The sequence below is a fragment of the Xiphophorus couchianus genome, chromosome 9 (genome assembly GCF_001444195.1).
Source record: "Xiphophorus couchianus chromosome 9, X_couchianus-1.0, whole genome shotgun sequence".
NCBI classification, from domain to species: Eukaryota; Metazoa; Chordata; class Actinopteri; order Cyprinodontiformes; family Poeciliidae; genus Xiphophorus; species Xiphophorus couchianus.
In genome coordinates, this window is record NC_040236.1 from 21,763,431 (window position 1) to 21,777,163 (window position 13,733).

The 13,733-nt window shown below is 43.6% G+C and overlaps 1 protein-coding gene across 4 annotated transcripts in view; it reads left to right on the forward strand.

Moving 5' to 3' along the window:
* The window catches only part of nhsa (Nance-Horan syndrome a (congenital cataracts and dental anomalies)), a 72,896-nt gene extending 64,669 nt beyond the window's left edge, over positions 1-8,227 (forward strand). For all 4 annotated transcript variants that reach the window (XM_028027183.1, XM_028027186.1, XM_028027184.1 and 1 more), the window contains 3 exons: positions 599-3,418; positions 3,822-3,945; positions 4,930-8,227. In XM_028027183.1, coding sequence (XP_027882984.1) covers positions 599-3,418; positions 3,822-3,945; positions 4,930-5,554 — 3,569 coding nt within the window. In that variant the 3' untranslated portion in view covers positions 5,555-8,227. The remainder of the gene's footprint in view (positions 1-598; positions 3,419-3,821; positions 3,946-4,929) is intronic.
* Positions 8,228-13,733: the final 5,506 nt, after the last annotated feature.

Here is a 13,733-nt window from a genome sequence, read left to right on the forward strand (position 1 = left end):
AAAATCCTTGTAAAATGTATCAAAGTTTGTGGGTTTAGAAAGACATAATAACAGATTCACCTCCATAACATAAAAATCTTTATTATTAATTATCTTGAAGACACAGTACTGTATACTTTCACAGACTGATTTTTTTTAAAAGTTAATACTTTTAACACAACGGTTCACTGCAAAAACACAAAATTGTACGTTTTTTGTTTAGTTTGTAGAGCAAATATCTTAGTGCACTTGAAATAAGACAAAACTAATTTATATGTAACTTTTCTTCAAGCTAAGTTTACGTTTTTTGTTCCTAAATTTCGAAGGAAAGGTACCAGTTCCACTGGCAGATTTTTTTCACTTATAACATGGAGGAAATACCTTGTTATAAGTGCAACTGGTACTTTTTTAAAATCAATATTAAAGAAACTATTAACTTAAAATAAGCTAGATTTTGCTGAAAAGTTACTTGTAAGTTACTTTTTACTCATTTTAGATGTAGTAAGATAGTTGCACTAGGAACTAGACAAAAAAATACTCTAAGATTTTGCGTTTTCGCAGTGTTGAAAGATTATAGAAAATAAAGTCTGAAACTCTTTAATCCGTCTTTCTTCTCCAGACTCTGATGACTCCCCTGGTTCCAGGGAGCGGACAGTCATTGTTCACACCACTGCCGATATAACTCCTTCCACTGAGGGGCTGGCCAGCCATCTGACCACCAGAGACTCAGGTTGCCAGACCGAAGACTTTTTGACGTCAGGAGCGCCGTGTCGGAGGAGGCTCAGGGTCCAGAGAGGTCAGGGCGTGTCACTCCTGCTCTCCCACTCGGCAGGCAACATCTCCTGCCTGCCCGACAGCGCTGACCCCATGTTCTCCAGTTCAGTGGAGGCCCGTTTGCGGTCGCGAAGTCTGCCCAGAGACAGCAGCAGGATGATGATGATCCTCATGGACGATGAGCGCAACGACAGCGACGAGGAGGAGGAGCTGGCACCCTTCGACTCCGAGGGTTTCCTTCCCGGGCGCAGGGAGAGGATCCTGAAGGAGGAAGAGGAGAGCGCCGATGACCGGGCCGTGTCAGAGCGGCAGCTGGGGGGGCTGAAGTTTGCGCAACTGTCGGACAGTCCGGAGCGCAGCTGGATGGAGCGGACCGGCGCTCAACTGCCCAGGAAAGCCGACATGGGCAGCTGCGAGATCTCGTCCAGTTCGGACACCTTCAGCAGCCCCGTTCACTCCGTCTCAGCCGCGGGGGTGCTGGGCAGCCAAATGGACCATAAGGACGACCACCAATCTTCAAGCGGGAACTGGAGTGGCAGCAGCTCCACCTGCCCCTCCCAGACCTCAGAAACTATCCCCCCCGCAGCGTCCCCTCCACTAACCAGATCCTCGCACTGCGACTCTGAGTTGTCCCTCAATGCCGCCACTCACACCGCCGAAGACCAGACCAGCTTCCTGCTGGACAACTACCAGGGCCTCAGAACCCAGCGAGCTGGCTCCTTCTCCTCAGCAGCTATGGATATATTAGAGGAGGCGGGAGTGAGTACGCCCATGGAGGGGGAGTGGGATTTCCCCAACGCGGAGCCGTCTTCCTCTCAGGGGTTCAGCCCTGAACCAGGCAGGGAGGCCGAGAGCAGCCTGGGCTGCCCCAGCTTCACCAGCATGGCTACCTGCGAGAGCAGCTTCTCCGACAAGCCGCCATCAGAGAAAGCAGACACCGTTTCTTACTACTCTGTGGACACCGAAGGGTACTACACCTCCATGCACTTTGACTGTGGTTTAAAAGGCAGCAAAAGCTTCACCTACAACTATGCAAACCCTGGTTCTGATTGCGGTTTGTCGGACATGAGCGGCCACCTGACTCTGGGGAGACGCTGCCTCTCCTTGAGAAAGTCAAAGGCCAAGCCCTCCCCACCAAAGAGGAGTTCCTCCTTGAGGAAGATATGCAGTGAGGGACACATCCCAGAAAAGAGAGAACCAAAGATTACTGGTACCTACAGACACCCAGTGTCTCTGTCCTCTAAAGAGCGGAGAATGCAGCTGGCTCTGTCTGGATCGCCAGGACTCATGGAGAACTCCTCACTAGGGCGAGAGCCCCTCGAGGTCTGGGCGATGGAAGGCACGTCGGATCTGACGGATTTAGGCATTTTAAGCTCCAAAGACGCACATTCCTTTAAGGACAATGGCATTGTGCAGTCAGACTATGCAGATCTCTGGCTTCTAAACGATTTGAAGTCCAGTGATCCCTACCGATCGCTATCAAACTCCAGCACAGCCACGGGTACGACTGTGATCGAATGCATCAAGTCACAGGAGAGCTCAGAGTCCCAGACTTCCCAGTCTGGCTCCAGAGCCACCACCCCATCACTTCCATCAGTGGAGAGCGAGTTCAAGTTGACGTCTCCGGAGAAGCTGGCCGGATTGGCGAGCCCATCGAGCGGCTACTCCAGTCAGTCTGAAACCCCCACCTCCTCATTTCCCTCCACCTTCTTCCCCGGACCTCTGTCCCCAGCCACTGGGAAGAGGAAGCCCAAAGTCCCAGAGAGGAAGTCGTCTCTTTCCTCTCTGTCTCTGCAGGCACGCTCATCCAGAGACATAGCCACCTCGAAGAAAGATCTGGAGCTGCCGATGATTCCTCCTTCTCACCTCGACTTAAGTGCCCTTCACAGTCCAAGCAATAAAGACTCGGCTTACGGGAACCAGCTACCAAACCTTCTCCAGATCAAGCAAAAAGATGTGCCAATCACCAAAACTGTCACGTCTCCGAACTTGGAGTCCTTCACTGCCCACTCTCTGTCTATAACACCCTCAATTCTTCAAAAAGTGCAGCTTCGATCCATCAGCAAGCAGCCTGAAGACCTGCATGAGATCAAAGCGGCCTCGAGACTCCAGTGTCCGTCTGAGAACTCAACCAGCAGTCAATCACTAGCTCTCAAGAGTCCCTCAATGCACAATTCTCATAATCATCATGTTTCATCAAACGACTCAATCCATGCCTCAAATGAAGAGCTTTCAATGGCGAATAGCAAGGGCACAGAGGTATTGTCAGGGAGCGCGACAGCTGTCGGACTGCGGTCAGAACTGTGTTTGGATGGTTCTAACGTCCCCAAGGCGTTGACTGTTCACGAAGCAGAGCAGCGCTCAGAGTCACCGGTAACATCCGTCTGCTCCGGAGAGTCTATCCCACACGTAGACTCTTCAGGTCAGCAGCAGAGCGAACTGCCCGAAGCGGAAATGTGTCCTTGCCCTCCGGTTTTACACAGCTCACCCAAGAGGTCCAACTGTGTAGACAAAGTGCCTGCTGCTGACAGTCCTCTGGAGACGCCCCAGGAGAGCTCCATCAGCAGCGAAGGGGAGAACGACTCATCAGGAGTTTCAGCCGAAAGTGCCTCACAGGACAGGAAAGAGGAATCCACAGAGGAGGCAGACGATTGCTTTAGCAAAGGCAGGTTCTTCAGGCCCTTCTCACTATAAACTATTATTATCTATTCCAGATTGATATGTGGATCATTTTAATAAAAATAAAAGCATAAGAATAGTACAGAAAAAAAACATGCAACACAGATGCTATATATTAAAATTCAAATTTGTCAGTTTTTGGGGTTTTTTTGTAAAAGAAAATTATTAAAATTAATTTCCCAGTTTTTTTGCTATGCTAAGCTATTCTTTTACTTAATTATCTACAATTAAACCGTTACTCTTTATGTTTAAACATAACCTGTTAATATTGTACATATTAAATTTTACCTCAATAGCAATAAAGGAATTCCAAAAAAATTAGTATTTTTGCATATTATGGACTTGTTATAATCTGCTAATCACCGTATTAAAAGTACTTTTTTTTACAGATTATACAGAAAGTGACAACTCTGCGTCGTCACAGCTCGAGGAGTCACAAAAAGAGGATGACAGCGTGTTTCTGTCACCCACCAAGTCCCGCACCACTGAGGATCTGTTCGCTATGATTCACAGGTGAGCGTTTGGACAGACGGTCCAGGTTCACACAAAGTGTCTCATAGTTGTTTGTGGCGACGGTGGTAGGAGTCAGACCCGCAATCGGATGTCCATCAGTCGTTACAAAGACGACTGATGGACCTCGGCTGGTTCAATCCGCGCCCCATCATGTTTTTGGCCAGCTATCATCACTGCTATATTCCGCTGATTCCATATAAAACGAGTGATATCATGCGCAGAAGCTTCAGCTCCCCCTGCTGGAGAGCATAAAACAAACTGCTTGCTGACAATCACTACCATTAGGTTTAGTTGTCAGCAAACCTATATCTATATGCACTAAATCTTAGATATATGCGTGATATATAATAGAACAAGGGAAAAAAGGGTGCTTTGCTTCTAATTCACTAGCAAGGACCACGCCACAAAGGTTTAAATATTCATTGTAGGAAGGGGGTGAAGAAGACAGGATGTAGAGATGAATGAGTTTGGCCTGATCATCTGGGGATGGGAGATGAAGACTCTGAGTGGGGGTGTGGTCTTCGGGGAAATTTGTTCCGCTTATTTTCCCGAGCCCGCATGGACGGCAACTGCAGCAAAAAGGAGTAAAGCATGGTGATGGGATGAAGAGGGATGAGGTAAAAGAGGGTGGGGTTGACATAACAGACTGAGAAGGATGGGTGAGCAGAGTATAAATAGACTGCTTGTAAAATTCGAGGTGTTGCTTTGGGCGTGGCCCTGCTCCCAAACTTAAGTTAGCATATTCACTTCATTTGTCAACACTATGACAAGTAGGCGACAAGGTCAGCAAAAAGTTTTAATTAAAAGAAAAAAACAATAGTATCTATATCTCCAGGTTTCATTTTGTTAACAAAACTGACTGACTATGGATGACATATAAAAGAACAGTCTTTTCCCCCTCCAGCATTACATTTCCAGATGTAAACAATAAGATCCAGCATGTGTATACAGCTCTGATTTCATGTCAATTTGTTTCATCCGTAGATCCAAAAGGAAAGTGTTGGGGAGGAAGGACTCCACTGAGCTGGCTGCAAGGACCCGCCTCAGCGCCTCATCGGGCAACACCCCACCGCCCAGCACCACCGTCACCTCCCCGGTCCCTGCGGCGTCCCCCTCATCCCCCTCCCCCGCTGTGACCCCGCCCGCCCCACACAGAGTCTCGGGGCCCATCTACAGGAACGCGAAGAAGTCCAGCACCTCCAACGAGGAGTTCAAGCAGCTGCTGCTTAAAAAGGGGAGCCGCTCGGACTCCAGCTACCGCATGTCGGCTGCTGAGATCCTGAAGAGCCCCGTCGCTCCGAAGTCGCCTGGAGACTTTCTGACCGAGTCACCCAGACAGTCGGAGGAGGCCCCCTCCCCACTGCAGCAACTCCTGTTGGACCAAGAGCAGCTGTCCAGCCCGTACCCCAAAGCCAACGGCGAGAGCTTCTCCCCGAGACCCTTCCTCTCGTCTGCCGCTTCCAGGCAGGGCCGCTCGAGGATCCCGCCGCCCGCCAGCAGCAGCCGCTACAGCGTGCGCAGCAGGCTGTACTCCACGCCCATGCAGGCCATCTCCGAGGGCGAGACGGAGAACTCGGACGGAAGCCCTCACGATGACCGCTCCACGTAGGACACGGAGCACAGCAGAGATAAATCTATATGTTTACAAAGATGACTGATGGACCACGATGAAATATAATATATAAATATATCAAATATGCAGAAGGCAGGGGAGCAGATTAAATCATTTTAAAAGTAAAAAAATTTTAAAAATCAATCAAGATTCCTAGCAATTTTTTGGGATGAATTTTTAAATATTTTTCTTTTTTGTATTTCAGTCCACAAAATGTACCACAAACTATTTTTAAAATAAATCCCTGTTATTACAAAATGCCTTTGTAAAAAAAACAAAAATAGAAACATCTGAAACCCAAATATTCATCCTGCCCAATTTAACTCTTACAGTTCACCGATTGAAATTGTTTCCAGTTTTGGTAAACCGTGCCAACACAGACTGTTTTTCTACTGCAATTTCTATCGAATGGCTGTTTTTCAATAAAGCTAGCACAACTAGCGTGACGTAGCTCTGCGTGCCCCTTGATAGATTTTTGCAAAAAGCTGCCAACATTTCAAAGTTTGTTCTATGACTGGCAGAGGTGAAAAACTCAAAGTTAAAAACAGAGCAACTTAGATCCCGTTTAGCCTTCTTGCTATCTGCTGAAAGTCTCAGCCTGATTCTACAGCAGACACGTCTCAACATTAAATAGCTCCCCACATCTCAGTGATCCATCTGATTTCCCCAATAATGTGTTTTAACAGCTAATGTTGAGCCTTCTTCCTACAGTAACAACTTCCACACTGAAGAGTTGTTGTCAGCGGGACGTGTCAGGGCTTACGTTTGATCATCGATTATTTCTAGTTTTAAAGAGATATTTTGTTTGGTTATTTGAAGACGGCTAAACCCAACGTCTCGTGACAGCACATTAGCTTCGTCTTATCTGTTCTGTTGTCAGATTTAAAAAGAAAAAAAAAACATAATAGTTGACCTTCATTTTGTATCCTATAGATGCAGATTTTTACCTTTTATGTATTCTGTGAATACCTATGCAAGAAAAGACACGAAACTTGTACATTTCCTCAAGCCACTTTAACTTTCCCGCCAATCAGCACGTCACAACTAGCTTCAGAGAAATTATCCCTCCGTCTTTCCATTCATATTGTTTGCAACAGCAGTTAGAATACTTTAACTCCTAACAAGGACATATATAATGAAGGGCAGCTACTTGTTACAATATTTCAGAGTCATCATAGAGAGTTACCAGTGATAGACGGCGGAACGGTCTAAACCGAACACCAAGCCGACGATCTCTGGAGACGGGAAAGACGCAGGTGTTATCACGGGACACGAAAAAGTGCTCAAAAAGCCAGAGGCGGTGGAAACGCAGCGTGGAAAGATACAACGAGAAGGTCATGTGTTTAAAGAACAGTGGTTGTTTGTGGCTGGAGATGTGGCTTGTTTTTGAATAGTCGAAAGAGGCGATGGGAAAGTGCTCAGTAGGATCGAATATGCCTTACTGTACTCGACAGGAAACAATACGTGACAAAATGTTTTCCCGGGGGAGGATGTAAAATGTGGGGCCGGGTTATCAAGAAGGGAAAGAATCTGTTGGATTCTGGGGCATTTGCTGCTGTCATGTGCCAAATGTTTCTTGACGACTCCATACGCCCATAAAATATTTTCTATGTTGTTAACTTAAACTTTTTTTTTTTTTATCAGTCGGATGGCCCCTGTTTAGTTTTTTTTTTTTTCTTTTAACAAACTAAAAGTGACATTTTAACAATGAATTGCTGGAAATTTTAAAAACGTATTCAAATACCTACTTTCACTTTGAAAGACACATTTTAGTTTTCTGATTTCCAGGTATCGTGTTTTGATATATTATAATATGAACAATAGATGATTCAAAGAGCTATTTCAAAGCGCTATAAGCTATGCCCAACCAGTATGCAAAGCTGACCGAATCGGTGTCAGTGCAGGTAGATTTTTGGCCTTAATGACACTCCGTACACGCAGCCACAGGGAACTCGGTGAGATTAGCCTCTTAACTTTCATTCCACCTAACCCCCTGACCCCCTTTTTTGCACTGACGAAGAGATGTTTGTGAGGTTTCATTTGTCCCTTGCTGCGTGCCGTACCTGGAGACATTTATCGACCCTTCCACTCAGCTGTATAAATAACTCTTCCTGAATAATTTTGTCGTGATGTAAGAGTGGAGTTGTGTAGATGCTTCTGCCAAAGGCTGCAGGACATGTTACAGGACCTGTTTGGAGCATTGGACTGTGCTTTTCTCTTGTTACTTGACTGAAATGTTCTTGAAATCACAAAACAGTACTAAAAAAAACAGAGTCACAGCTTATGGTACCAGATGCATTAAAAAGAAAAATTGGACATGAAATGAACCTATACAAACAGTACTGTATGTGTTTTTTCTTTCTTTCTTCCTTTCTTTCTTTTTTGTGTACAAAACTGTAAATACATGAACTGTTCAGAACGATCACAAAGGTTATCTAATTGTCTCTAATGTAAAAAATAATAATAATAATAATAATGTTTTCAGAGTTTACATTGATTTCAGACCTTTGTATATTTTTGAGTTGTGGAACACTTTGTCTTGTATTTATTTTTTAGTAAGCATTGTGGGCATCCCATAGAAAATCTTTATCTACTGCTGAAGCACAACAAGCTGCTTAGCAAAAAATGTGTATGAACAGACAAATAAATGTGACTGCTTTAAAAATACAACTTTGAGTGTGTGTGTGTGGTCAATTCCAAACAGCGGGAGGTTAGCTCGCCCTGTTGCTAATTATTACCAACATTTTGCCATTTCATCCCTTCCTTCTGTTATTTTGCTAACATGCAACAAAAATATGTTGTTTTTATAGAACATATTTGTTAAAACTGTCACCTTGTGACAATATAAAATGCAACAGATAATCTGTGAAAGATGACGTGGAACAGTCATTTCCACGTCAAAAACAACCAATCAGAGACAGGGGGCGGGTCTTACCACTGCCAATCAAACATTACTCTGTGGTAACGGCAGAGAGGAAACAAAAATGATAAATTGGGCCCAAAACTGAGGTCAACATAACAAAGTACAACTCAGGTAGTAACACAACAAACTCAAGCACAAACTGGCCTAACAAACAAGACATGAGGGGAACTTAAATAGTGGCTGATCAGACCATTAACACACACAAGGGGTTAATTAAACATACAAGAACTTAAACAAATACTGGTCAGTACATTACTAAATCTGTAAATTAAATAAATATCAGAATTGAACTAACTTTCAAAAAGAAGAAACATTAAAGAAATGGTAGAATTAAACTACAGACCAAACTTCCCCTGGTGAACAAATGGAACGGCCCGCTGAGGAAGTTTGACAGCCATGTATGGAAATCTGCATGATTGTCAGCAATAGGTCCAGAGGAAGCTGGCAACTCAAAAGAAATAAATTAATTTGTCGCATTCAACAAAAACACAAAGAATGTTTTTTGCATATTTAGATATTTTCTTAGCAATAAGGTTTTTATTTTAGTATGTTTTATTGTAGAAAAGCGCCACCTCATACCAGTAGGTGGCGGTAATGCACACCATTAAGTTGCTTGCCAACCGCCATTAAAAACAAAAAGAAGAAGAAGAAGAAAGAAAGCGCCACCTAAAGGACGTAATTGAAAATACATAGAAAGTGCTGTGTCAGTTCAGAAAGAAATTTGGACGTGGTGTGGTCAACTAAGCTCTACACAGTTTTTAAAATGTGGAGTGCTGTGCAAGATTGAAGAAATCTTATGTAATGTCTGCTCGAAGAAAAGTAAAGTTCTTTGTTTTCAACAGACTTTGTGTGGACTAGTAAGTACTTTTTTATGCACAAGAGCGTATCATCGGACAGAAACGCGTCAGCTAAGAGCTAAGCTAACAAACATCCACAAAGAAACAAAACTGAAGCTAATTGAAAAATTTAGCGGCTTCACACCAGAACGAATAAGCAGCCACTACATACAGTATGGCTCCAATACAAAACCGAAATAAACTGGCAAGAAACAACCCAAATTTCAAAATGGCAATTATTAGCACATTTGTAGAAGCGTTGACAAATATTGCCGAACCAAGAATATGCTGAATGTGAATCAGGTGCTTCAACGACGTGTTAGTCTAAAGAGTACACACACAGTGTGACACACTCATGTGACCAGGATTTTCCAGCTTTTAAAATGTTCACATTTTCCCCTCCCCGCAGTTTTGTTTGCACCACCAAAACAAAACCGACTGATATTAACTTTGGAGGAAATGTGAATCTTGGGTCCTAGTAAGGATGAACTGAATCGCTTTTCACTCGAGTAGAACACTAGAGGGCGCACCTCAGATGAAACCTCTCAGCATTGTTTTCCAGCTGTAATTCAATGTAAATTGATTAGGTTTTCTTTTTGCTCTCGGTTGTTTTTTTTTGTTGTTTTTTTTAAACACTGTAACACGTTCCTCTCCGAAGAAGACCTGCGCTTCTTTCTGCACATGTTCCGTTGTTCCTGCTGCACAGCTGGGACAGAAAATTCATATTGTTCTGGCTGATGTCAATGAGGCCTTGGGGATGGACAAAAACGCCTTGTTCACTGGGTCCTTGCATGGCAGCTGAGCTAAGTTTGAGAGCGGGGGCGGGGCGGGAACAGGCTGTAGTGGTGGAGGAATCGAAGGTTATTTCTGCCCTCATGAGGAAATCTTCATTAATATAATCTGGGTTTTGCTCAGATGAGGGACGCATTCGAACATTTGAATCTAACTGTTGGTGTTGGGACACACACAGTTAGATTGGTTGGTGCCCCAATCTAACCGTGTGGCTCGCCAGATGTGTCGGTGATAATCCAGTGTTACAATGACAGCCCGCGCGTTTTGATAGTTTTCATGTGTTTGATCGTCAAGGCAGGGGGCAGAGGGAGCGCGCCAGTCATTCCCTACATGAAGATGTAGAGAGATGTTTGGAGATGAATTGATAGGAACTCAAATTTTCATATGTCATCATTGATAGATTTTCTTCTTTGTTGTAGCAAAGCCTTTTGGCAACAATTCTGAGGCTGATGGGAAGTCTTTATGTATTTCCCTTTAAATGCTGCCACATTTGTATGGAAAATGTATTTGTTGGTGAAGCAGCTGGGCTGAAATTGTTTATGGTGTTTATAAAAAAAAAACTTACCAGATTGTCTCCTTCAATGTTAATCTGCTTATTCTGCTTGATTGGCTTGCTTCATTACATTAGATTATTAAAATTTGAAGAAATAAGACATACAGGGGTGTCAAAAGTGTGTGAGAGATCCAGAAAAAACAGCCTGCAGCCCCTCCTCATGCTGATCACCTTCTTGTTCACTCGCTGTGGAAAAATCTGTGATCACCGACTCCAGACTGAGTTTTCTATTCATCTTTCAGTTTGATTAACGAGCAACGTAGAACAATGGTAAACTTTATGTGAATTCTTAATCTCTGTGGGGGACAAAACATTCATTGCTACACAATGCAAATTATTGTTTTGTATTTTTAGTTATTTTTAATGTTTCTTTGCAAAGTTATTAATCAAAAAGCCTAAAAAAAACCATCAGATCTTAATTACTTTTTTTTGTCATTTGTGGTTTAAAGATTTGTGTCCAGGGCCTTATGCACAAAAAAAAAAAAACTTCCCTTTTTCTGCAGCAATAATTGTTCACTACTCAAAAACAGACATGTACATTTAAGTTGTCCATGAAATTCCACTTTGAGAAAACATAAGGGAAGGTCAGCGGGTTGGTGTTAAATCTTGACTGTTGGAGTCAGACTGGAGATTGTGACTGAGACAGCCTGCAGGTCACTGCACTGAATTTATCGTGTCATGAAAAAGTGTCCCACCCTCAAAAAGGAAAACGCTTTCATTATCTCAGCTCGTCATACAAACGGCGATATCAGGCAGAGATAATACGAGTAAATGTAACGTCTTCCAGTTTTATTTTCTCAAGGGAAAACAATCTATCCAAACCGATTATGTGAAAAAGCAATTCCCCTCCATACTAAATCAGGAACAAACGGCAACTAACCACATTTCTGGCTCAATTTCTTTTTTCACACACAAGCTTGATTGCTACCAGAGCCTGAAGAATGAAGACATCTCAGGACATACATACACACTTGTCTATGGAGTGGACTGAAAGATCTCAACAGGCATCATCACATTGTGACCAGATCTAAAGAAATTCAAGAACAGATGAGAAACAAGCTCAATCGGTCTAGAAAGAGCCACAAAGCCATTAAGGCTTTGGAACTCCTACAAAGCCAAATGAGAGTCATTATCCACATATGGAGAAAATATGAGGAGTGGTAGGCCTACCAAATATATTTCAAGTGCATACCAACAACTTCAATTTAACTTGTAAGGATCTGGGTTGGTGATTTTAAGATAAGAAGAAAAAAATATTGGGCAAAAGTGCGAGAATGTCCAGTGATGTTCAGTATGTGAACTTAAGCTCAGGCGCACTTGAGCACAAAGTCCAACCTTAAGTACGTAAAAAAAGGACAAAATTGCAGTTTTGGACTGATCTAGTCCAAATTTAAATCTTCTTGAGGTGATCTTGTGTGACCTGAAACAATTAATTTAGGCTTGGCGAAAGTAAAGACTCATTTCCAGTAATTGGAAAACGATTGATGATAGCTGCAGTTGCCAAGTGCGGCACGGTCACTTTTTAGGTTTAAAGAGTAATTACTTCTACTCATTGGGCCAGATTGTTTCGGATTGCTTTCTATCCTCAATAAAATAAATAAATTGTGTGTGTGTTTAATCAAATCTTCTTTGCCTGATGATAACATTCATTTGATCCGAAGCATTTCCCCATCCCCCGCTTTTGGTTAAAGAAAACCTTATAACAGAAAAGAATGTAAACAACACATTCAGTGCATACCTGAGATGTGCGTCGTCAACTGAGTGATGCTGACTCCATAAAGCGATTGAAGGAAGCACACTGTAGACGTAGCCACACCAAAGTCACCGTCGTGCCACCCGGGTATACCGCGCGGCTCATTATAGTGTATTAAACAGCGTCCCTGCGGAACAATGAGAGGCCCCAGGGCCCCTGAGGCAGGGCCTGAGGCTGGCTGGAACCGATATGGAAACCCAGGGGATCTTGCTCACTCGGGCCGATCACCACCAGACTCACATCATTTGCTGCCAAACGCCATTCTCCTCCGCCGCTGTCATCGGCCCGTCAGACCAACACGGAGCGCAGAGAAATGAAGCGGTCACAACTAAACTGAGGCCTTTCTGCACTTCGAGCAAACAGGCTGTTAGCTTAATACGCTTCAAATGTCTCTTAGTAATCCGGCATGGTTTCCCTGCGGCTTGTTTTCATTAGTACACAGTGGGTTTATATATAGCTGAGTCACAACACAGACTGCCGCACATATTTTCTTGTCATGTCATGATGACAAGAAAATATGTGTGGCAGGTATTGATGCTTATTATTGGGAATACATGGTTATTAACCTCTGAATAATATGAAGTAGAAAATGATTTATCACGCACCAATCAGGTATTATGACCAGTCAAGAGAATAAAATGATTATCACTTTATTGGGTGGGATGTGGTAGCAAGGGAGCATTTGTTTCCTCTTAGCTGATGTGTTAAAACGCAACAAAAAATGGGGAAGTAGGTAGGAAAGGGGCCAGAGTGGAAATGACTGGGTCAATGCATCTCCAAAATTGGAGCTTGTCTGTTGCGTTCCTGGTCTGCAGTGGTCAATATCTCAAAAAGAAGAAATGGTGAACCGGCAACAGCTCGGCAGCTGAGGATTAACCAGTGAGGTAAACGGGGAGTGAAGGCTGGTCCAACCAACAGATGAGCCACAGCAGCTGTAGATTTTCTTATGAACTTCCACTTCCTGATAGAAAGTCCCAGAATACACAGTGTTTCTCAGGGTGTTGTGTGTATGGCACACACCAGTCAAAGTGAAAGTGGTTCGTCCCATTGGCTGTGGCCTCTTTCAGTTGGATAATGTGTCCTTTCACAAAGTAAAGAAGATTCAGTAGAAGTGCAACAACAAGATAAAGGTGTTGCCTTGGCCTCCTGTTTCCGAATATTTCAGATCCAACCATCATTGGATGTTGTTGACAAACAGATACCGTCTATAGAACCTTCCCTACACAGAACACCTTCAGGAGTCTCACGGACCTGGACTGGTCAGGACTGTTGGCAGAAGCAGGGTATTGGGTAGGTGGTCACACTGTAGGCGGAGATCA